The sequence below is a fragment of the Trachemys scripta genome, chromosome 24 (genome assembly GCF_013100865.1).
Source record: "Trachemys scripta elegans isolate TJP31775 chromosome 24, CAS_Tse_1.0, whole genome shotgun sequence".
In the NCBI taxonomy this organism is placed as follows: Eukaryota; Metazoa; Chordata; order Testudines; family Emydidae; genus Trachemys; species Trachemys scripta.
Genome location: NC_048321.1, coordinates 11,178,703 through 11,201,409, shown reverse-complemented (window position 1 = coordinate 11,201,409; position 22,707 = coordinate 11,178,703). Strand labels below are relative to the sequence as shown.

Sequence of the window (22,707 nt, the reverse complement as noted above, 5' to 3'; positions counted from 1 at the left end):
AGAGCCGGATACTCCCCGAGCAGGAGGGCAGGCAGAGCTGCCATCATCCTCTGCCCCCAGGGACTCCCCCCAGTGGAGGCCGCTGTAAGCCCCACCAGCGGCCCCACCGAGACCCCCGCCACGAGAGGCTGCATCCAGGCTTCCTCTGCCTGCCCGGCTATGGCTCTCCCTGGCATGATGCCCTGTACTGGGGGCTACTGGCCTCCCACGATCCCCACGCTGGAGTGGGTAACAGCCTGCTGCACCTTCCGTTGCTGCAACCTTCCCCCCGGGAGAATTTCTCTCTCTGGGGCCCTGGCACCCGCTCTGGGCCAGCTTGGTTAACGTCCCCTCCACTGGGGGGAATGGAATCGACACCAGCTCTAGCTCCCCGTTGCTCCACGGGCAGGAGCCCAGCGAGCTCCCGTGGGCCCGGGGAAGGCAGAGTCTGACCAGCCCCAAAGCGATGGAGTCCCCGGGGATCACTTGGCCGAGGGGTCAGTGGAGAAGGGAGGGGAGCTGACTCGTCCCATAAGCCACATGGGTGTTTCCCAAAGTAATGGGCCTAATTGTCCTTGTCGGGTGGTTGTAGCTCAGCGCGGGGCCCCGTGAGCCCTGAGTGTTTGGCCAGGACGCAGGGGAAGGGTGATTGCGGATAACACAGGCAATCGGGGTCAGATTCATAACCCAGATCTCCCCCCAGCCAGTTTCCCATCTGCCAAGACCAGGGCCAGCTCCAAGCACCAGCCCACCAAGCTTGTGCTTGGGGCGGCACCTGGAGGGGGGCGGCGCGGTGCTCCGGCGCTCTGGCCGCTGGGGAGAGCGGAGCCCCGACCAGGACTCGCCGCCCTCCCCGCAGCGCTCTGGCCGCCCTCCCCTGCTGCGCTGGGGGGGGGGGGGGCGGCGGCCGGAGGCTTTTTTGCCTGGGGAGGCAAAAAAGCCAGAGCCAGCCCTGGCCAAGACCAGGCAGGGCTCTGCTCCCAGAATACTGCCCCACACCAAGGGCAGCGGCTCAGATGACCTGGGCATAAGCTTAGGATGGATGGATGAATAGGGAGGATCATAGAGTAACTATAGATACAGAGACAGAGCGATGGATAGTCAAGCCCCTGCCCACAGACTGATAGACTTTAGGTTAGAAGAGACCGTCATGATCATCTAGTGCAGTGGTTTTCAAACTTTTTTTCTTGCGACCCAGCTGAAGAAAATTGTTGATGCCTGCTATCCAATGCAGCTGGGAATGAGGGGTTCAGGGTGCAGGAGGTGTCTCTGGGCTGGGGAGTAGGGTACGGGAGGGGGTCAGGGCTCTGGGCTGGGGATGAGGGGTTTGGGGTGCAGGAAGAGGCTCTGGGTTTGGGGGGGAGCTCAGGGCTGGGGCAGGGGATGGGGGCACGGGTTTACCTTGGGCAGCTCCTGGTCAGCGGCACAGCGGGGGGTGCTAAGGCAGGCTTCATGCCTGTCCTGGCATCGCAGAAGCGGCCAGCAGCAGGTCCAGCTCCTAGACAGAGGCATACAAGTGGCTCTGCGTGGCTCTCGCCTGCAGGCACCGCCCCCCCCAGCTCCCCTTGGTTGGTTCCCAGCCAATGGGAGCATGGAGCTGGTGCTCAGGGTGGGGGCAGTGCGTGGAGCCCTGTGCTCCGGCCCCGCCTAGGAGCCAGACCTGCTGCTGGCCGCTTCTGGGATGCAGCGCAGTGTTGGAACAGGTAGGGACTAGCCTGCCTTTGCTGGACAGGACTGCCGACAGGACTTTCAACGGCTCGATCACCGGTGCTCACCAGAGCCACCACAACCCAGTGCCTTACATTCTGCAACACAGTACTAGGTTGCGACCCACAGTTTGAAAACCACTAATCTAGTAGGACCTCCTGCCCATCGCAGGCCACAGAACCCCACCAACCCTCTCCCACAACAGAGCCCTCACCTCTGGATGAGTTAATGATGGATAAATAGATAGATGATATCTGCATAAATAGACTTTTATTTTCCCCTTTTTCTCACGGTACTGAGATTTTATTGCCCATAATTTGTCTCATTTCACCAATGGCAGGCGTTGTTCTGTTTTTCTAAATGTGTGTTTTATGGAAACTGATATGCTTATTTGCATTAGAAAAAACCCAGGAAGATTATGGAGTTTAACTAGGGTGACCAGACAGCAAATGTGAAAAATCAGGACAGGGGGTGGGGGTAATAGGAGCCTATATAAGAAAAAGACCCAAAAATCAGGACTGTTCGTATAAAATTGGGACATCCGATCACCCTACCCAGCAGGCAAGGCAGTGCTGTTATCCCCATTGTAGATGTGGGAAATGGGAGGAGAGAGAGAGAGAGACTAAAGGACTTACACAAAGGTCACACTAGAAGCTATGGCAGTGCCCTACCCATTGGGCTATCCTTCCTCACTCTTGCTCTACTTTTAAACACAAGTTTCCTTGCCTTTTCCACCAAGTTGATGCAAGTCACAGGAAGGTTCAAAACTTCCTCTTGATTCTCTCTATTCTGCTGGTTTGCATTTCTCTCAGCCAGGACAAACCTGGCTGGTCAGTTTCACCTTTGTTTCTAGTCAGTTTGACTCTTGCTCACTCTAACAAGACACTGGGCTCAAACTATTGCAGTGTAAGATTGAGATTTTTTTTTTTAAATCTTGATATATTTCTATTGATCTTTGGTTTTGTAAAATACCTTTTTTTAAAAAACAAAACAATTTCTGCCTAAATTGCACCTGATGGTATCCACTTGTATTAGTCTTGTGCAAAATAAAACAATTGTTAATAGTCATCTTCTTCCTCACCTGAGTGATGCGAGACCTGTGTCTCAGCTCTTACGCAACTCAGTCACCAAAATTTTTAACCTCAAATTCCAGTGCCATTCCCTGCCCCCTGGCCTAGACACCTCCCTGAAGAGTAGGGGCTGAATCTCTTCTCACTTACCCTGGTTTTACACAGCTGTAACTTGGAGCTCTGTTGATTTACACCAACAGATTATCTGCCCTAGCTGACTTCAGTGGAGTTACTCCTGACTTACACTAGCATTAGGGTAGGTTACACCCTACATCTGTCCTGCTTAGCTATATTTTTAAAGCTATAAATAAGCTAATTAACCCACAATGCCTGTTAATGCAATTAAATCTATACACATCCCTGCGTGCAAACTGCAAAGGAGTGTTGAACCAGTTGAAATTAACAAAAAATACCCCCAAACCAACCATCTTTGCACATCAAATCTTCTCAAACAACCTTTCCCAAAGAAAGAAAAGGTTGTGGTATCTGTTCTCTGCTCCCTCTGTATTTGTTTTCAATGAGCCTTCATGGTTTGGCCTAGGACTGCACGATACGAATGAAGATGCTGTTATTGTGATATTTCTGCTCTGAGTGCAAGGAGGAAGAACCCCAAGTCTTGTACATCCAAGCTGGTCAGATCAAAGCTGTGCTTAGCTGCACAGGTGGAGGTCTGTCCATCAGCAAGGAGTCGCTCCACGGGGAAAAGGCCTTTAAAGAAAGGAAGGTTGTGTCCTGCCGCGAGGGGCTGCGGAAGCTAGGAATACAGATGCCCAGGATTAGGTGAAGATGAGCGCTGCTTTTGAGGATGCCTGGGTCTGGAAGGGGCGTCTTGAACCTACAAGAAAACCAGCTACCTTAATGTGCTTCAATAACAGGAAATCACATCAAACTCAACCCCCCCAGAGGCACCAAATCTACTGATTTTACAATCCTTGGGGGGAGGAGGAGGAGAAGACAGGTCCATGAGGCTGGATAAGAATTTTTGTAAGGAAATTAGCCACGTCAAATGCAAGCACTGATGGGGAGTGACAAGGTCAGTGTTTGGATGGGAGATGAGCCCAGCATGTCTGTGAAAAGGAAACTGGAGCCGATGTACAGCAGATGGGGACCCTGGCCCTGAATTTTAACAAAGATGTTCATTGGTATCAGTGGCAAGCCGGTGACGCAAGACTGATGATTCTGTTCTTGCATCATTCACTTTGTAATTAGCGGGTCATTCAGCAATGCTTTCGAAGCCAAAGCCAGACCACTTGCTGCAAGCGTCAGTCCACGTTAGCTGGCTCGCCTGGTGGAAGGGACAGAGCCCTGGAGAACAGGCTGCAGGGAATAGCAGCTACTGAGGTTCCTTCGACAGAACAGGGTCAGACTGCGCCAGCGCAGGCTCTGCGAGAGCAGGACTGCCTCACCCTGCTTTGAAATGGAGCTGCAGCCGGAGAGGAGTCGCTGTCAGCAGAGCGAGTGGAAGCTGCTCACGCCCAGCAGGGGAAGAATCAGGCCCCAGGCAGGAGAAATAAACATGTGGGGCCAGATCTTCAGCTGGCATAAGTCAGCCTGGACTGCATCTACTTACACCAGGTGAGAATCTATCCCGGCCCTAGACTCCAGGGGAGGGGTGGCTCATTTTACCCCAGCTCGGGATCTGTGCCCATTGAAACCAGGGTGACAGCAGATGTAATGGAATTACAGCTGGTTTACACCAGCAGGGAACTTGGCCCATGCCTGTGTGGGATTTTCCTCTTTTCATCCCTTTGAAGAGCTGGAGGAGGGGTAAATGCTCCCTCCCTCTCCCCACCATGGGGAGTGGGTCACGGGGACAAAACTAGCATTTTGCCCTGAGGTTAGTGGCCTCTCTTAGCTCTGGTGGGGCGTGGGGGAGGGGACATTCAGCTACCGATAGGGCTCATTGTCCCTCGAGCACCACAAGGGTTCAATGTGGCAGGATTGGACCCCTTACCTCCGCGTAGATGGTCGAGATGAAGGACGGGTTGATTTTCTTCTTCTTGACAGAAGGAGGCTGTGAAGCAGAGCGAGACGGTTGATTATAACATCCGTAAGCCAGGCAATAAACCCCAGCTTCCCTGCCACGCTCTAGCAAAGACACGTGCGAACCATTGTTACTCGGCAATCAGTCTGCCTCGCCATTCGTCACCGACAAAGCCATCAGGGAATGAGGGCTGCAAAGGGCTCTTATTCCATCAGGAAAGGTAACGCTCCAAAGGGACAGGAACCTAAATAGCACAGTTCATGCCCCTGTTGGATGGGCTGCAGGGCGCAGAATGGTAAAGTAAAGCCAGGCATGCGAAGGGCCAGATCCTGCCAAGTGCTAAGTGCTTCCCCTGTGACCCCTTCAAGGCTGGTGGAGATTTGTGTGCCAAGCCCAACAAACATCTGCATGCTCACCTCAGTCCCAACTCCTGTTCTGCCTCCTCCACGCACGGGACTGGCTAAGGCCATGTTATCAATAGTTATGTAACTGCTGGTGTGGGGCTATCTGGGGATTGCATGTGGGCAAAACGATCCCTCCACCATTGATAATGCCCAACCCAGGGTCCACCCGTGTGTTAGACTCTGGGATTTTCAAAAGCACCTACGCGACGTAGGAGCAGGACTCCATCGACTGGCAGTGGGACTTAGCCGAGCCTTCAGGGTTAGAGGATGGGATGAAATCCTGGCTCCACTGACTTCAGCAGGATCAGGACTTCACTGTTAACGTCAGCAGCACAAGTCCCAGTGGGGACCATCTAAGTCATTAGGTGCCTTTGAAAATGTTGCCCTCCAACCTTTACAATTTGGATTTTCAAAGGGGCCTAAGTCAATGGAAGTTGGGGCCAGATTTTCAAAGGTATTTAAGAGCCTAAAAATGCAGATGGTGCCTAAGCTTTTGAAAATCCCACTAGCCACTTATCTGCATCATTAGGTCCCTAAATACCTTTGGAAATCTCACTGCATGTGTCTAACTCCCTTAGGGCCCTTTGCAAACCACAGCCTAGAGGTGCAAATCATGCAGTGCTCCAGTCCAGGTCACCAATGTGTAACACACCTACCTGCTGACCTTTAATGGCCCCTTCAAACCCCCTTTGTATAACAAACTCATCCTTTTTGCCTGCTCCATTTCAGGGGGCCTCCTACCACATGTCTGACCCCTTATGCTTAACAATCCGCCCCAACTTGTATTTAGCTCGCACACTGATGGGCATCCCCAGACCTGCTCCTGAAGAGGAGTTCGGTGGAGCTGGGAAGCTCGTCTCTTCCACCAATGGAGGATGGTCCAATAAAAAGAGACGACCTCCCCCATCTGATCTCATATATCCTGGGACCGACAGGGCTACAGCAACACTGCCAACTCCCATTAACATGGATGGGAAATCCTGCCAAGCCCCTTGAAAGTTTACCCTTCACACACTAGTGGGCCCAACCATGTAGGATGAAAACCTTTGCAGAACCCCATACGGCCATTCGCTGTGGCTTGCCCAGATACGGCTACCACCACAGCAAGACAGACTCACCCTCTGGACAGCAGCGTACACCGTGACGTCTCCGACCTGGGGAAAGTCAAGACAATCAACATCAGTGAAGAGCAAATGATGGACAAAGGGCCCAGCTGGTGTAGGTCAGCATAGTTCTATTGACTTCAGTGGAGCTATGCAAAATGCACACCTGCTGAGGACCTGACCCAAGGATCCTTGTACTAACAACAAGGTAGTGCTTCTGGTTGTTAGCTCTCAGAACACTTCACTCACCCAGTGAGTCAGCTGGAGAGCTGGGATTCAAGACTAGGTATCCCAAGGACTAGCACAAACCACTAGAACACAGCCCTTTATCAGGGGCTGTTCAAGGAGAGAATTAGTTAGATTAGAACTTGAACCGAGCAAAAACGTTATGGATTGAAGGTAATCAATGGTTATCAATGGTTCACTGTCAGAACGGGAGGGCGTATCTGGGGGGCCCACAGGGGCCAATCCTGGGCCTGGTACTAGTCAATATTTTCCTTAGTGACTTGGATACGGGAGTGGAGAGTGTGCTTATAAAATCTGCAGATGACACCAAGCGGAGAGGAGTTGCAAGCACTGCGGAGAATTCGAATTCAAAACGGAGAATTCAAAATTGGAGAACTGGTCTGAATTCAACAAGTGAAATTCAATAAAGCCAAGTGCAAAGTACTTCAGTTAGGAAGGTGGGGGGCAGGGAAATCAAATGCACAACTATAAAATGGGGAGGTGGTACAACTACTGAAGGGGATCTGGAGGTTACAGTGGATCACAAATTTAATACGAGCCACCGATGTGATGCACCTTCCAAAAAAAAAAAAAAAAAAAGCCAATATTCTGGGGTGTGTTAACAGCATGTTGTAAGAAAGACACAGAAGATAAATTGTTCAGTACTGGGGAGGCCTCAGTTAGAGTATTGTGTCCAGTTCTGGTGCCGCACACTTTAGGAAAGATGTGGACAAGCTGGAGAGAGTGACCAGAGGAGAGCAACAAAAATGATAAGAGATCTAGAAAACCTGACCTTTCATAGGTTTAAAAAACCCCTAGGCAGGATTAATCTGTGAAGGGCTGTTAGAGGACGGGCTGAATGGTTCTCCATGTCCACTGAAGGTACAGCAAGTAGTAACGGGCTTAATCTGCAGCAAGAGAGATTCCAGGCTCTAGCTCATAGAACTATCCTGAAGGTATTTTATGGGGCAGTGATGTGAGGAACCCACAGGTCTACACCTGCAAGATATTTCCCTTTAGTAGTTAGCATAAGGCTTGGAGGCCTCTGAGCCTGAGCATAAGTGAGTTACCCACAGGGTATTCGGTGGCAATTCGGTGGCGGGTTCACCGAAGGCGCGGGACTGGCAGACCTCCCACAGGTGCGCCGCCGAAGGCTGCCTGACTGCCGTGCTTGGGGTGGCAAAATACATAGAGTGGCCCCTGATTACCCAACAGTAACCCTGAGCTATCAGGGAACTGAGAATATTGTGTTTAGGGGATTTTGGGTGTAAAATGAGATCAGGAATAGGAACAGAAACCAGCTGTGGATATTTCAGGATAGGAACATTCAGGTGAGTGTGGTCATTGTGCATGTCCGAGTTCCCAACCAGACACTGAACTTCATTCTGTTGTGCTGATACCGGGACTAGAACCTTTCAAACCTCAAATCTAATCACTGATCAACTGGAAATTCTGAAGTCAATATAATCAATAACCACTCAACAAGTCAGGCAACAGGTTAGCTAGTAGGAAAAGCTTTCTAAAAACTCTCAGGGGAGCGGAGCTCTGGAATAGGTTTCTGAGGGAGGTTGTGGAATCCCCATCACTGGAGGTTTTTCAGAACAGGTTGGACAAGGGGTGGTTCTTGGGTTATTTGGCCCTGCCTCAGCGCAGGGAGCTGGACTTGAGCTCTCAAGGGCCTTTCCAGCATGGCATTGCTATGATTCTTCAAGAACCATTGGCCAGATCCTCAGCTAGCGTAAATTGTTATCGCTCCATCAAAACCACAAAAATCAATGGAGCGATGTCAATTTACACCGGTAGAGGCTCTGGTCCCACAGGCCCGAGAGGTGACTCTTCATCCATATGCCTGCCCATGGAGTAGCTTGATGTAAAACAAAACCTACGGTTTGAAGGCAGCAGAGTGAACCTGGCTTGGGAGGACCACTGGGCACTTACTTGCGGGTTGCAGTTGATCTCAGCGTAGATGGTGTTTCCTACACTTCTGTTCTGTGCATTTCCATTCTGTACAGGGGAAAAACAACAATTGGGTTATCTTAGTCATGGGGGGAAAAAATAAGGGATTTATTTCCTTCCTGTTTCTTCAATCAGGATCACTGGCTCAACTGCTAAGAGAATAAAATTCAACCACCCTTTGGGGCCAAATCCAAGGTGCAACGAAATCAACAGGAACCATTCCACTGACTTCAATGAGCTCTGAATCAGGTTGCTAGAGGATGATGGACGACAAGCAGCGCTGGGGGACTGCAAAGAAGAAGTCACGCCGAAAAAACGTGATCAGCTTTATTTAAAAAGCAGATACAAGAGAAGTGGAGGGCGAGACTGCGGTAGAATGAATCTCTTTGGGGTTTCATAAAGCATTGGATACCATCTCTCCTTAAAGCTCAACTCACAAAGCCAAGACATACAGCGTGGATAGGCCACAATGGTGCAGACTAAAAACTGACCGGAGGGGACTCAAGTCATGACAACCTTTCCACAGACAAACATGCCCTCCAGACCACAAGGTTCAGTCTGGTCATTCCCTCTGGGAGGGGTAGCTCCATCACCTACAGCTTGTTTGGAAGGCAGCAGCCCATTTGCTTATTTGGTCAGGCCTTCAGCGATCACTAACAAATCTGTGGTCACCCAGAACGTCTCAGTAACAGCAGGGGTAGAGCTCAGAGTCCTCCTGCTAAGAAGTCCCCGTCCCTGAAACCTGAGCTAAAGGGAAATCCCCATTAGCCAATAGCAGCACAGGGCCTATGACAAACTGGTGAGTTCTGATTCCCAGCCAGTAGAGGACAGTGGTGCATATACACATTAGCCAACAGTGTTACCTCTGATTTTTATGTTGCTTTTATACATTAAATATCTGTACTTTTACTAAGAAAAACCCATTGCTCATCTGACATTAGCTCCGCTTATCCAAGAAACAGAGAAGGGAAACATAACAAAACAAGAAAGACGAGAGGAATACAGGGAAAGTATTTTAAGACTGCGGCAGCTCCGAAAAGCGAGATGAAATGAGTTCCAGGGGGCAGCAGAGGATCAGAAATCAGAAAGGGAGCAGCTACGCTCTAAACTGGCCAGAAGGTGGCAGCAGGTGGTTATGAATGAATCCTGCATGTTGATAGACATTCCATTCACCTGTCTGGAAAATATATTTCTTATTTCATATCTTACAACAAGCGTATTTCTATAGCACTTCTATCCTGCAGGACTGCAAAGCAATGTTTACACTATACACAGGATTTACTTCCCCCACCCCTGCAAGGCAGCCACCTCTGGGGTGGAGCGCAGCAGCTGCTTAACAGCTATGCAGCAACACAACACAAATATTTGGATGGGAAGTAAAGAATGCCTATGGCATTCAAAACTTCAGGGGGAATTTAGTCACCCCGACTGGATACACAGCCCTGGGGAAATGGCACTGGAGTGGGAATCAGGAGACCCAGGTTTCACAGTCATCTTTGACCCTGAACAAGTCATTTCCCCCACTCTGTGCCTCAATGTCCCCATCCATAAAATGGGGGTAATGATGTTCACCTGACTTCATAAAGTGCTTTGTAATCCACAGGTAAAAGGCAGCAACAGAAGTGCTAAGTTATGCATTGTGACGTGATGCTCCATATTATTTATAGAAATATACTTATGATATGAATATGGCATAATTAAGATATATTTTATGCAAGACGGCACATGTAAGATATCATTGGAAAAGTTATAATTTACTGTATGTGATTATCCAATGTGTATGCATGTATCATTTCTGTATCTGGAGTTAGGAATATTAACTATGTAACAATTACAACTATGATTATACTTGGAAACGCCCACCAGACAATAAGCAATCAGCCTTAATGGGCCATTAGGAAAAAAGACAATGAATCGTCGAAGATGTGGATCCCCATCTTCCCGGAGTTCCTTCCTGTGGACATTGCAGATAAACCTGGTTTCATGGTTGCTTTGACACTGCAAGATCAGGTGATAATGTCACCTGGTAAAAAGTGCCACCTTGGACACAGCTGGTACTTTTCCACTGGAAACAAAGGCTTCCCGCCTTACGTCAATTCTATTTAAGGCTGGGGAGTAAGGCAAACAGGACTCTTCTCCATTGCCTTCCTGCCCAAGAAGAAAGACAGCTGAAAGTATCTGAAGAGACAAAGGAACTGAGCTGAGGGAAAGGCAAGGGCTGAGTCCAGACTGAGACTGGGGTCCAGTCTGTAAAGAGAAATAACTGGAACTCTAAACTCCAGGAACTCTGCAACTTGCCTAAAACATTTAGGGTGAGAAATTACTTCTTGAAACCTGTCTTTTTACGATCTTAAGCTTAGTTTGCATGTTTTGTTTTATTTGCTCAGTAATCTGCTTTGTTCCGTTTGCCATCTCTTATAATCACGTACAATGTACCTTTTATAGTTAATAAACTTGTTTTAGTTTATTCCAAAACCCAGTTTGTGCAATTCATATCTGGGGGGAGGGAAGTTGTGCATATCTTCCTCCACATTGAGGGATGGGGTGAATTGATGAGTTTATATTGTATAGATTTCTCTACGGCGCAAGACAATATTATTTTGGGTGTACTTTCCAGAGGGGAGCTGCACTTGAGTGCTGGGCAATTTCCTAACTGAGTCTTCCCATAGAGAGCTGTTTGCAGACTGTGATATTCTACAAATAGTGCGTCCCTACCTGTGTGCATGCTGCCAGAGACCAGAGAGCCTAATTCAGCAAAACAGAGAGATGGAGCCCAGGCTAGTGGAGCAGGCGGGCTCAGTGAAATCCCAGTACATCAGGTGGCATCCCAGATGGGGGGGTCCAACCCGCCACATGTATTATTACATGGGGCTTTCTAGGGCGTTAGTGAAAAAGTCTCTGTTCTCCCCTTGTGCTTGTGTTGAGACAGGGACACTCAATGAAAGTAAAAGGTGACACATTCAAAGCAAATAAAAGGAACTAGTTTTTCAATTAATGCATAATTAGCCTGTGGAACTCACTCCCACAGGATGTCATTGAGGCCAAGAAGTGACTAAGAGTCGAAGAGAGATGGGAGACATTTATATGGAGAAAAAGGATATTCAGAGTTATAACAATTAATGCAAACAGAATTTTGGAAGGGATAAAGACCTCACTCTTCAGGGCTTAAACCAATCTCAGATTATTAGGGATGAAAATGAGGCCTTCCTTGATAGCAGGTTATCCCACACCTGCCTAGAGAAGGGTTCTTCCCACTTCCAGAGGCATCTGGTGCTGACCACTATCACAGACGTGATACTGGACCAGAGGGACCTGGGTCTGATCCAGTCTGGCAATCCCCATGTTCCTAGGGACGGTTTTCTAGCTGATCTGGGTGGGAAGGCTGTCAGTGATATCCGTTCCTTCTGCCAAAGCACAGTGGCATTCCATGAGACTCACTATCTGCGAAAGATTTCAGCCTTTGCCATCTTTAAGCTGAGTAAGCTGTAACAATACTGCTCTGGCCTTGCCTACAAAGGGGGAAAACAAAGGGATTCCCTCGGGACTCACAGCGTTTCTTCTGGGGCGGGCATCCTCCACTTCCTCGTAGATGGTGATGGGCGAGTCACCGTCTTTGCAGGAGCCTTTGAAGAGGCAGAACAAAGCAACTTGTGTAAGAGACCCCATCGCATCCCAGTCTCACAGGATGAAAGTTACCCCAGGCAAAACTCTCTGCTCAGCATTGCACAGGGTGTGGGCAGCTTGCCACTAACAGATCACCCTCAGCCCTGATGTTTCCCAGAGCCACCCACCCTGGTCCCAGTGATCTTAGCATTTCCTCTAAGACTCTTGGCCTCCTACCCCAGGGTCAAGTTCCAGGCTGCAGTGCAGTAAATCAGGACAAGCATTTAAAAATCAACAGACAAGAGGCAGTTTCAGGGGGTTACTATGGATTTACAGGGCCAATTTTTCATGTCTGAGTCAGATTTTCAGTCCAGAATGGAGTCAGAGGACCAGTGTGACCATCTAGCCTGACCTCCGCTGTAACAGGTGTCAGCAGGGAGGACTGACCGTGTATAGACAGCTCTCCGCCATCCGTATGTGGCTCTCATCTTAGTCGCTTTCATGACCTGAAGGTAACATTCCTCTACTGGATGAGCTTCCTTTTAACCACTTACGTCGCTTCTTCCGATGCTTGCAGAGGAAGATGAGGGTGAGCGCCGTGAGCAGAAGCAGCAGCCCCAGCCCTGCAGCAACAATTGCCCACAGTGGGACTTTCTGAAAAAAGTCTGTAAGAGAGAAAGGTGAAAAGCCGAGCTCTCGTTACACAGCAGAATGCCAGAGCCTTTCCTGACTCTTATTCTGCACCCTACTTTATAGCATGTTTATGATGGGTTAGTTAATGGGCAGTAGATGATTTAGTAAATGGTAGATCAATTGTTATAAAGGCCAACAGACTGCTGAGAAATATTGCCAACTGCTGGTATTCAATAAAATTGTGAGTTTGGATTACAAAATCCAGGTGTGTGTTTTTTTTTTTTTTTTCCCCCCCCTTTATTTGCTCTCTGGTTTCCAATCCTTTAGAGTTCACTTGGGTCATATTTTCAGGTTTGTCTCAAAAAAAAAAAATTCTAGCCATCAATGGGTTTAAGTAAGCTGAGGGTCTCACCTTGTCACCTGACTCCAGGAGTTGGGGCTTTAATGAAAATGATTAAGGTCATAAGATTTGCAACAAAATCACAAGAGCCTATGGCATATAACCATCTGTAACACCTCCTACAGATGTGCTCATAACACATACCACTCAGATCCTTAGAAAGCTACTGGCCAAGTGCAGCAGCAAGGCTGTCCAAGCTAATCACCGGGGCCCAATTCAGAGACTTTTAGCAAAAAATAAAACAAACAAAAAACCACCAAAAATTTAAAATAAAAAAACAAAATAGACTTTTTGACATCAGTCTGTTTACTCACCCCAAATATTCTCTACTATGTCTTACACGGGCCAGGTTCCTCAAGATAAGGTGATGTTTCCTCATCAGCCCTGCAACTCTCACTCTCTTGCTTAGAGGGAGTCAGGAGTTTTATAAAGGGTTTTTCTACCCAGAGTCCATTGCAGAGAAAGAAAGTCCCTCCCCTTTTCTCTGGATGATTTCCAGTTTGGGTGGCCAATCAGGTCTCTTTTCCTCACTGCTTGTTCTATAGGGACATCACCCACTACAATACTTGCAACTAGAGTGGGTCACAAATGTTTTATTGAAAATATTTGACCAAAAATGGCATTTTTTTGAAGAAAAACAACAACATAGATTTAGTGAAATTTTATCAAAATGCTTCATTTTTCCTCTGATGTCAAAACATACCATTTTCCGAATGAAACGTTTTGCTTTTCATTCTGAAACAAATTTCTCCTATTTTTATTTTTTTTAAGTTGAAACAGTCAAATAGGAACACAATGTTCTCATCTGATTCAAATGAAATGTTTTGATCAACCTAAAATGCAACTTTTTGAATTTTAATTTCATTTGGGAGGGAAATTTCAATTTTGTTTTGTTTTGTTCCACTGGGGCTTTGTAGGTACTACCGCAATCATAATTATAGCAAAGAGACACTTCCTGAAGAGCTTATAATCAAGAGGAATAACAGCAGGTCTATTTCCTTGAACAGCACCACTGGTTTTCCCGAGGTCTCCCATCCTCTGACTGAACCAGCTCAACCCTCCTTAGCAGGGACTGGGAGCACTGACATCTGAAATGGCAGGTGTAACCCTGCCTATCCCTTTACTGGGATGAGCTATTTGAATCCTAGAACCCCAGCAATGTCAGGCAGGAAGGGACCTCGAGAGGTCAGAAAGTCCAGCCCCCTGTGCTGAGGCAGGACCAAATAAACCCAGACCAGCCCTGACAGGGGTTTGTCCGGCCTGTTCTGAAAAACCTCCAGTGATGGGGATTTCACAATTTCCCCGGAAGCCTGTGTGACGGTACCTCCCATAAGGCTTTATGGAAATATGCATAAGAATGCATATATATAACATAGCTAGAATGTGTTTTATACTACATATGCCATGTAACATATCTCTGTGAAGGTTATGATCTATTTACTCTATTAATCCTATTTGTATGCATGTATCATTTTTGTATTCGAAGTTATGACTATTGGCTACATAGTTGTTTGATTCTAAGTAGGCTGTAGTGAAGCAGTTGGTCAGTTCCTGAGAAAAGACAATTCTCAGTAAGTGGCCAATCCGGAAACACTTAAGCCAACAATGAACTTGGAGACACCAGTACACATCTGGGCTTTCCCAGGACTGTGGCTTGGCTGGTAAGGAACTGAGTCATGCATGGACATGTGACTTGCCTAGGTGACTCCAGAACTCCATGTTGGAGCTGGACTTTGCATAGGAGAGGGGAGGGGGTCTCCACTCACAAAAAGAAAGTCTATTAAGCCCGTGGGAGACCCCTCCATTTTGTCTTCAGCTGGCTGAAGAGAGAGCCTCTCCACCCCCCAGGATACTGAAATAAACTGGAACAAAGGACAGAGACTGCAAGGGGTGTGAGTGATTGCTGGACCCAGGCTAAAAGGAGATTAGTCTGTAAAAGGGAGCATTCTGGAACTGGTGAGGATCTTATCTGTATTCAGTTTGATTAGACATAAATTTGCGTCTTTTATTTTATTTTGCATGGTGACTTACTTTTTTCTGTCTGTTACTACTTGGAACTACTTAAATCCTACTGTCTGTATTTAATAAAATCACTTTTTACTTATTAATTAACTCAGAGTATGTGTTAATACCTGGGGGGACAAACAACTGTGCTTGTCTCTCTATCAGTGTTATAGAGGGCGAACAATTTATGAGTTTACCCTGCATCAGCTTTATACAGGGTAAAACAGATTTATTTGAGCTTAGACCCCAGTGGGAGTTGGGCATCTATCTGAGTGTTAAAGACAAGCACACTTCTGTGAGCTGTTTTCATTTAAGTCTGCAGCTTTTGGGCACTTGGTTCAGACCCTCGGACTGTGTTCGAGCAGACGGGTGTGTCTGGCTCAGCAAGACAGGGTGCTGGATTCCCAGGCTGGCAGAGGGAAAGCAAGGGCAGAAGTAGTCTTGGCACATCAGGTGGCAGCTCCCAAGGGGGGTTCTGTGATCCAACCCGTCACAGCCTGTTCCAGAGCTTAACTACCCTTAGCAGGGCCATCCTTACCCATATGCAAACTGCGCATCTGCATAGGGCACCAGGTAATTTGGTGCCCCAAATTTCCTGGTGCCCTACGCAGATGCGTGCTGCTCCAGCAACCAGCCCGAAAGCTGCCCCCACTCCTGCTCCGCCCCCGCCCCACCTCTTCACCAAAGCCCTGTCCCTGCTCTGCCCTCTTCCCACCCCTCCTCCACTCCAGTCCTGCCCCCACTCCACTCCTTCCAGGGGACTGCAGCAGGTGTCGGGCCCGACCCCACACTCACGGGGTAGCGGGAAGTGGAGCGACCCGGCCCCAACTCACTCCATTCCGCTGGCTTACAGCCGCACCACCGGTGAATGCTGGGGGGCGGTTTCCTCCTGTCCCCCAAGTCCCAAGGCTGGGAGCCAGCGGAGCGGGCTGGGGCCAGGTCGCTCCTCTTCCTGCTGCCCTGTGAGTGCAGGGTTGGGCCCGCCTTGCAATCACCGGGCGGAAGGAAGGGGAGCGACCTGGCCCCAACCCACTCCGCTCTGCCGGCTTGTGCTGGGGGATGGTTTCCCCGCAAGCCCCAAACCTGCTCCTGCCCCCACAGACCTTGGGTGCAGCCCCCTCCCCCATGGGGTGCTGCGTAGGACACCACAATGTCTAGGGACGGCCCTGACCCTTAGAGCTAGAAAGTTTCTCCTAATATCTAACCTAAACCTCCCTAGCTGCAGATTAAGCCCACTGCTTCTTGCCCTACCTTCAATGGACATGGAGAACAATTGATCACAGTCCTCTTTATAACAGCCCTTCACATATTTAAAGACTGCTGTCAGGTCCCCCCATCTTTTCTCAAGACTAAACAAGCTCAGTGCTTTTTAATCCTTCCTCACAGGTCAGGATTTTTTAAACGTTTGTCATTTTTGTTGCTCTCCTCGGAACTCTCTGCAGTTTGGCTCCATCTTTCTTAAAATGCGGCACCCAGACCTGTACACAGGACTCCAACTGAGGCCTCACCAGTGACCAGTAGAACGGGACAGTGACCTCTGCTGTCTTACACACGACACTCCTGTTAACACACCCCAGAATGACATTAGTCCTTTTGGTAACTGCATCACGTTGTTGACTCATATTCAATTTGTGATCCATTGTAACCCCCAGATTCTTTTCAGCAGTACGACTCCCTAGCCAGGGGTTTTACTTGCAAACATGTGCAGACCACATGTCCCCTGCACTGGGAGCAGAAGGTAGCGTGAAGTTTGTGGTGGTTCTTAAATCCCGCAGGAGGAACTCCATGGGCTTGGACCAGCCCCAAAAACCTGTTGCCTTTGCAGACGAGCTTTACCCTGTTCTAAACTGTTTCACTGGCAGGGTCCTCTGTGCTGGGGTTTGGGAGCTAGATTTACACAAGCTCCTTTGAAAATCCCAATCCTGGCTAAAGGGCTGGTCCAAAATTTTCCTTCACATGTATTTTGACCAAAAATTGTTGTGGGTTTTTTTTTTTTTTTTGGTTAAATAAAATATTTTCATGAAGAGCATCTGCTTCCGGTGGAAAATTTTGAGTTTTGTGTGGAAAAAAACCCCCAAAATAAAAAAATATGGGCTCTGGCCAAAAATGTTCGGGTTTTGGTTTATTGATGAAAAGTCTAAATGTGTGGAAAATTTACATTGAAACAATTTTGTTATTTTGTGTAAATTTTCTCCGTATTCGGGGAGGGGGGAGAAATGTTTCCCAAAGAGCTCTACCTATCCCACAATCCCTACCTCCCTTCCAGCTGCCTCTGCCCCGTGTGACGGTGGGCAAGTTACATCACTGTGTTGTGCCTCAGTTTCCCCATTTGTAAGATGAGGGTGATGATACTGCCCTCTTTTGTCAAGGACTTGGAGATTTCCAGCTAAAAGATGCTATTTAAGAGCTATTAGTCAAAGAGAGCAAGATCCGTACTAGTGGAAATACACCAGTATCACTGAAACCTATGTGACTAGCCACCAGAGCTCTGGCTGTTCCAGACCCAGAGGCCCATGCATTGCAAATGTAAATTGCAGAACACAATAAATCCACACATTTATTCTGCTGAGGACTATTTACCTGTGGCTAGGGAGTCACACAATGATTTGACATCTACAGTGGCTGCGGCCCAGCTGGCTCGGTTACTGGCGTTACATCGGTAGAAGACGTCACTGCTGTTTGCATTAATCACTACGTGCAGCAGGGATTGGTTCCCATGGAGCTGATGGTCCCGGTCAGACGGGATCTGGGACGTGTCTTGGGACCAGCCGTAGGTGACTCTGTCAGTGCCAGGCACCGAGCAGGACAGGGTAACGTTGCACTGGCCGAGCTCCGCGTGGGCAGAGAGCACCATGAGGTTTGGCTGCCGGACTCGCTCTGAAAGGAGAGACCCTGGTGAGAGATGCTGAGGAAGGCGGCTGCCGTCAGTGACACACACTAGGGAAAAACGTGATCTTTGCTACTCACCAAACACAGAGACACGGAACTTTGTGATGTTTTCACGGCCTCCTCCAATGTCAATTATGAAGGTATAGAAGCCACTGTCTGACTTCTTAACGGGATCAATCTGCAGTGAGAGATTCTCAGGGTGGAAAGTGACTCTGTTGATAAAATGTGGGGATGACCCAAGGTTAGGGGGATCCGTTTTATTAAATGTTACAATCCGATACGTCTGTGCTGAGTCTAGTGTAACCTTCCAGGTCATTTCTGCCCAAGGCTCCGGCAATTTCGCTGGCAGTAACTGGACGGATTCCTCTGCAATTCCGGCCACTTCCATTTCTTTACAACCTGGGGGTTCAAAAGTACACAGAACAGGTGAGTGAAGGGTTAATTGGGTCCCGCGTTTGTCAGGGAAACGTGGGATAAAACAGGATCATTTCCTGGCCTGGCTTAGGGGTGCGTGAATTTAGTGCTGGTGAAAGGTACTGAACTGATCAGCCTGGAGTCCTCTATTCCACCACAGAGCGGCTACACCCCAGGCTGTGTGCATCAGCACTGACCTGCACCAGGGTGGGGTCAGCCCCCGTGGCCAGTTCGATCCTTGCTCCACCCCACTTTTCACTGTAGCGGGGAAAGGGGTTTCCACCACGTCCCTGGGGAGGCTGATCCTCAGCCCCATCCATTCCACTGTCTCACACTTCTTGGAGCGGTGAATTAGGCTTGTGGCTAAGGCACTGAGCCAGGCCTGGGGACACCTGGGTTCAGTGTTGCCAGCTCTGCCACAGATTCCAGGGCTGACCTTGGGCAAGTTGCTTCACCCCGACTCTGTGCTTCAATTTCCCTCCTGAAAGTGGGGCTACTCATAAGATGCCCTTTCCTTCCAATCTCTGTCTTGTCTCTTTAAAGTGTCAGGTCTATGGGGCAGAGACTGTGTACCTGCAGCATCCCACATGTTAATAACCCCTGGCTCTTATCGGTACATCTCAACATGCTTTCCAAAGGGGGTCAGTTTCATTAGTCCCATTTTACAGCTGGGGAAACTGAGGCACAGAGACGGGAAGTGGCTTGTCCAAGCTCACTCAGCAGGAGAGCTAGGAACAAGCACTCAGCTCTGCTGAAAACCATCCCAGTGCTCTAACCACTCAGCCACACATGATGGCTCCTAGGGACTACCAGAATATCATCACTGATACTCCTGGCTAGATGTTCAGTCTCCCTGGCTCATCCAGGCCCCAGATTCTTTCTTCAGTCTGTCAGCTAAGTTGGGAAATGAGCTTTCATTCATTTACAAGACAGTGCCAAGTGGGATGGTCTTACGGACTGTACCTTGGACCCCTTTCTCCAGAAGCTGCACGGAGCCCCACGCTCTCTTTTCACACCCGCCCCGGAGCAGCCCCTGGGCGCTAGCAGCTCCTGCAAAGCGTCAAGCTAAAAAGCTCTTGAAAAATAACCCCCAAGAGCGAGAGCATTTTCTGCTCATCTGCCTTTTCCTGTGTGTGGTTAAGTAGGTGCCATTGTCTCCGAGCCAGCAGCGCAGATAAGCTGCTCTGGGGACCCTCAGAGGAAGGACAGGTCTGTGCAAATGGGGCTGTTAAACAGCTTCCCTCTTTCCCATCACAGATGCTGCACGTAGAGAAGGAGTGTGTGTGTGGGGGGGGGAAGCAGGATTGCTGGGACCGGAGCTTCCACACTCGATCAGATCATTGGTCCATCTAGCCCAGCCTCCCACTTCCAGCAGCACCCACCAAGGTGCAGGGCAGAAGCTGCTGTGCCCGGCAGGGGCAGCTCCAGGCCCCAGCGCAGCAAGCGCGTGCCTGGTGTGGCAAGCTGCGGGGGGCAGCCTGCCGGTCGCCGTGAGGGCGGCATTCAGGCAGCCTTCGGCGGCATGCCTGCGGGAGGTCCACCGGTCCCGCGGCTTCGGCAGCGGGTACGCCAAACGTGCGGGACCAGCAGATCACCCGCAGAAATGTCGCCGAATCCACGTGACCAATGGACTGCCCGCAAGCATGCCGCCGAAGGCCGCCTGACTGCCGCGCTTGGGGTGGCAAAAAACATAGAGCTGCCCCTGGTGCCCGGTACGAGGACAGCGCTGTTGTTACAGACGCTTTCCTCCCACACCCACTCCCTGGGACGCAGGCAGCCACAGCAGGAGATAGAGGGCCTGAGTGTCATTCACACCGATTTTATAGGGACAGTCCCAATTTTTGGGTCTTTTTCTTATATAGGCTCCCATTACCCCTACTCCCATCACGATTTTTCACATTTGCTGTCTGGTCACCCACCGAGGCCCCTTTACGCGGCCTGAGAGTATAAATAAGATTCTGATGTTCAGGGCTCAGTTCTCAGTTGTGCTCAATTTCTATTTGGCTCAGCACTGGGGGCGGGGGGGTACATGGGACCTTTCCACTCTGCTTATCTTGGGCATCCCAGAGACTGGAATGGTCTGTGGCGTAACTTAGATCAGCTTCAAGGCTGCTCTAACTTACCCTGTGCCACCAAGCATCTGTCGGAGCTTTGTGGGCTCTGCCCCACCCCCTCCTGAACCTGGCATGCCCCCTCCCCGGTCCTCCCTGACACACTCCCTACCCAAGACTTCCCCTGAAACAGGGAGAACCCTCAGCTGCCCGTTTCCAGCAGCCTCGTGGTGGCTCAGTGGCGTAGAGGACTCAGCCTTTCAGTAAAACTGACTCCCGGACAGCAGCCTAGCACGGGGCCTACGTAGAAGTGAGGTCTCACTTCAGCCCACAGGACCCAGGGCTGGCCACTGTACAGTGAATCACACACTTAGCTGCTGCCTCGAGCCGGCCTGGCTTAGAATAACACTGTGGTCTGTGCTAACGCCTCTGTGTATCTTCCGCTCAGCGCATTTAACTCACAGGTCAGTCTCTCCCCGAGACGCATTCTCCAAAGCAGAGCAGTCCGTGTTAGCTTTACACTAGGGTTGCCATTGGGGTTGGAGGTATTCCTGGGGTTGGACATTTTTCTGAAGGTTTCAGCACATGACAATCTTTAATTAAAGATTAATCTTGAATTCCTGGAGACTCTCCAGGACAATCCTATTGGCAGCCCTAGTTAACACACACACCCTGCCCTCTCTTCCCCACACACTTTTACATAAATAGCCACAAGGACAAGGTTGAATTACATGAGAACGATCAAAAGGAAGACGCTAGAATAAGTATTGTCCCATGCTCAGTATGACACCAAAACTTAGGGTTACTCTTTAAAAAACTGAATATTGTAATAAATAAGAACCCGTTTTTCGTAGAGGGCTTTTCATCCATTGATCATCATTATCCTCATTTTACAGGTGGGGAAACTGAGGCACGGAGCAGGGAAGTGACTGACACTATGCATCGTTGTGGAGCTGGGAACGGAACCTGGAAGGGGGAGGGGAGGCAGATCCGCAGCTGGTGTCAATCAGAAAACGCATCTCCATTGCAGGCAATGGAGCTATGTCAGTTTACCCCAGATGAAGATCTGCTCTCGCTCGCTCCCACTCCAGAGCCCTATCCATGGATAGCGCACAGCGATGGGCCTGATTCTCATTTACCCTAAGGCCCCTTTACACCCCTCTGCCAGCATAAAACAGCCTTAAAGTGGGACCATCTGTAATTTACATCTACTTACAGCCCCTTTAACACGGCCAGCGTGATATAAAGGGGCCTTTGTGAAAATGAAACTCGGGCCTGAAATGTTTAGCGCTTTTAACCTCTCCTGACAAATGAGTTTTTCTGGCCCCTAGATAATTTGTGCTGCTTGTCCATGAATTCCCTTCAGTTTGTAAACTCTCCTGTACTGAATTATCCAACACTGAACCGAGAAACACACAATCACCTCTCTGTTCCGTGATGTGATACTTCTGCATATGCTTCCCCAAAGCACATCAGCTTGCCCCTTGCTGCGCCTATCTCTTTCACAGCTCATGCCCAGGCCCCTAGGCCTCCCTGAACGCCGACAAATGCATAGCGGGAAACTCGCCTGTGTGTTAGTGTTATTACCATCGATAGCAGAGTCATAAAAATGTGTCCAGACTTTATGGAATGCTTGTAGGATGCTGCATGTTTTAATCCTACTTAGAATATCTGTCTCCCATGCCCGAAGGTGATGTTCTAATGTTTGCTCTGTAACTAAAATCATTTGCTGAGTCTGTAGATCCCCCCCAGTCAGGAGAGAAGCAATATGAAGTGCAAAATGCTAGTTTACCACAAGCAGGGTTCTCTCCTCCCCACCACCACAAGGTGTACAGACACCAGACAAACCGCTGTGGATAGAAGCCTTTGTTGATTTTGCTTCCCCCACACCTCTGAAGAGGGGACATGTGCAAGCCCACGTCATGTGGGGGGAAGGGAGTACAAATGCCTGTTTAGGAGAAATTGGTGTCTTTATGCTGTCTGGAGTCTGAGGGGCAAAGATTCCTAAACATAAGTAAGAGATCCCCCAAGCTGCTTGGCTTGGTTAGCCATTAAGGACGTACAAGTTTGCTTATTAACGACACATCTATTGCCCTTTGTGTATGTTCACCTGCTTTAACCTTGTCAATAACACTCATTTCTTTTTCCTAGTTAGCAAACCTTTAGTTAGGTTGTTACAGGATTGGTTACAAGAGTTGTCTTTGGGTTAAGATACCAGTGCAACTGACCTAGGGTAAAAACAACGGCACCTTAGAGACTAACAAACTTATTTGGGAATAAGCTTT

The 22,707-nt window shown here is 49.0% G+C and overlaps 1 protein-coding gene across 1 annotated transcript in view; it reads right to left on the bottom strand.

Annotated features, from left to right (window-relative positions):
* Positions 1-1,691: 1,691 nt before the first annotated feature.
* Positions 1,692-22,707, bottom strand: part of LOC117869913 (natural killer cell receptor 2B4-like) — a 30,715-nt gene continuing 9,699 nt past the window's right edge. Inside the window, exons 2-9 of the mRNA XM_034757016.1 lie at positions 18,036-18,356; positions 17,649-17,945; positions 12,586-12,696; positions 11,978-12,051; positions 8,411-8,476; positions 6,263-6,298; positions 4,711-4,770; positions 1,692-3,591 (exon numbers count right to left, since the gene is read on the bottom strand). Of these exons, the coding sequence (XP_034612907.1) occupies positions 3,511-3,591; positions 4,711-4,770; positions 6,263-6,298; positions 8,411-8,476; positions 11,978-12,051; positions 12,586-12,696; positions 17,649-17,945; positions 18,036-18,356 (1,046 nt within the window). The 3' untranslated portion in view covers positions 1,692-3,510. The remainder of the gene's footprint in view (positions 3,592-4,710; positions 4,771-6,262; positions 6,299-8,410; positions 8,477-11,977; positions 12,052-12,585; positions 12,697-17,648; positions 17,946-18,035; positions 18,357-22,707) is intronic.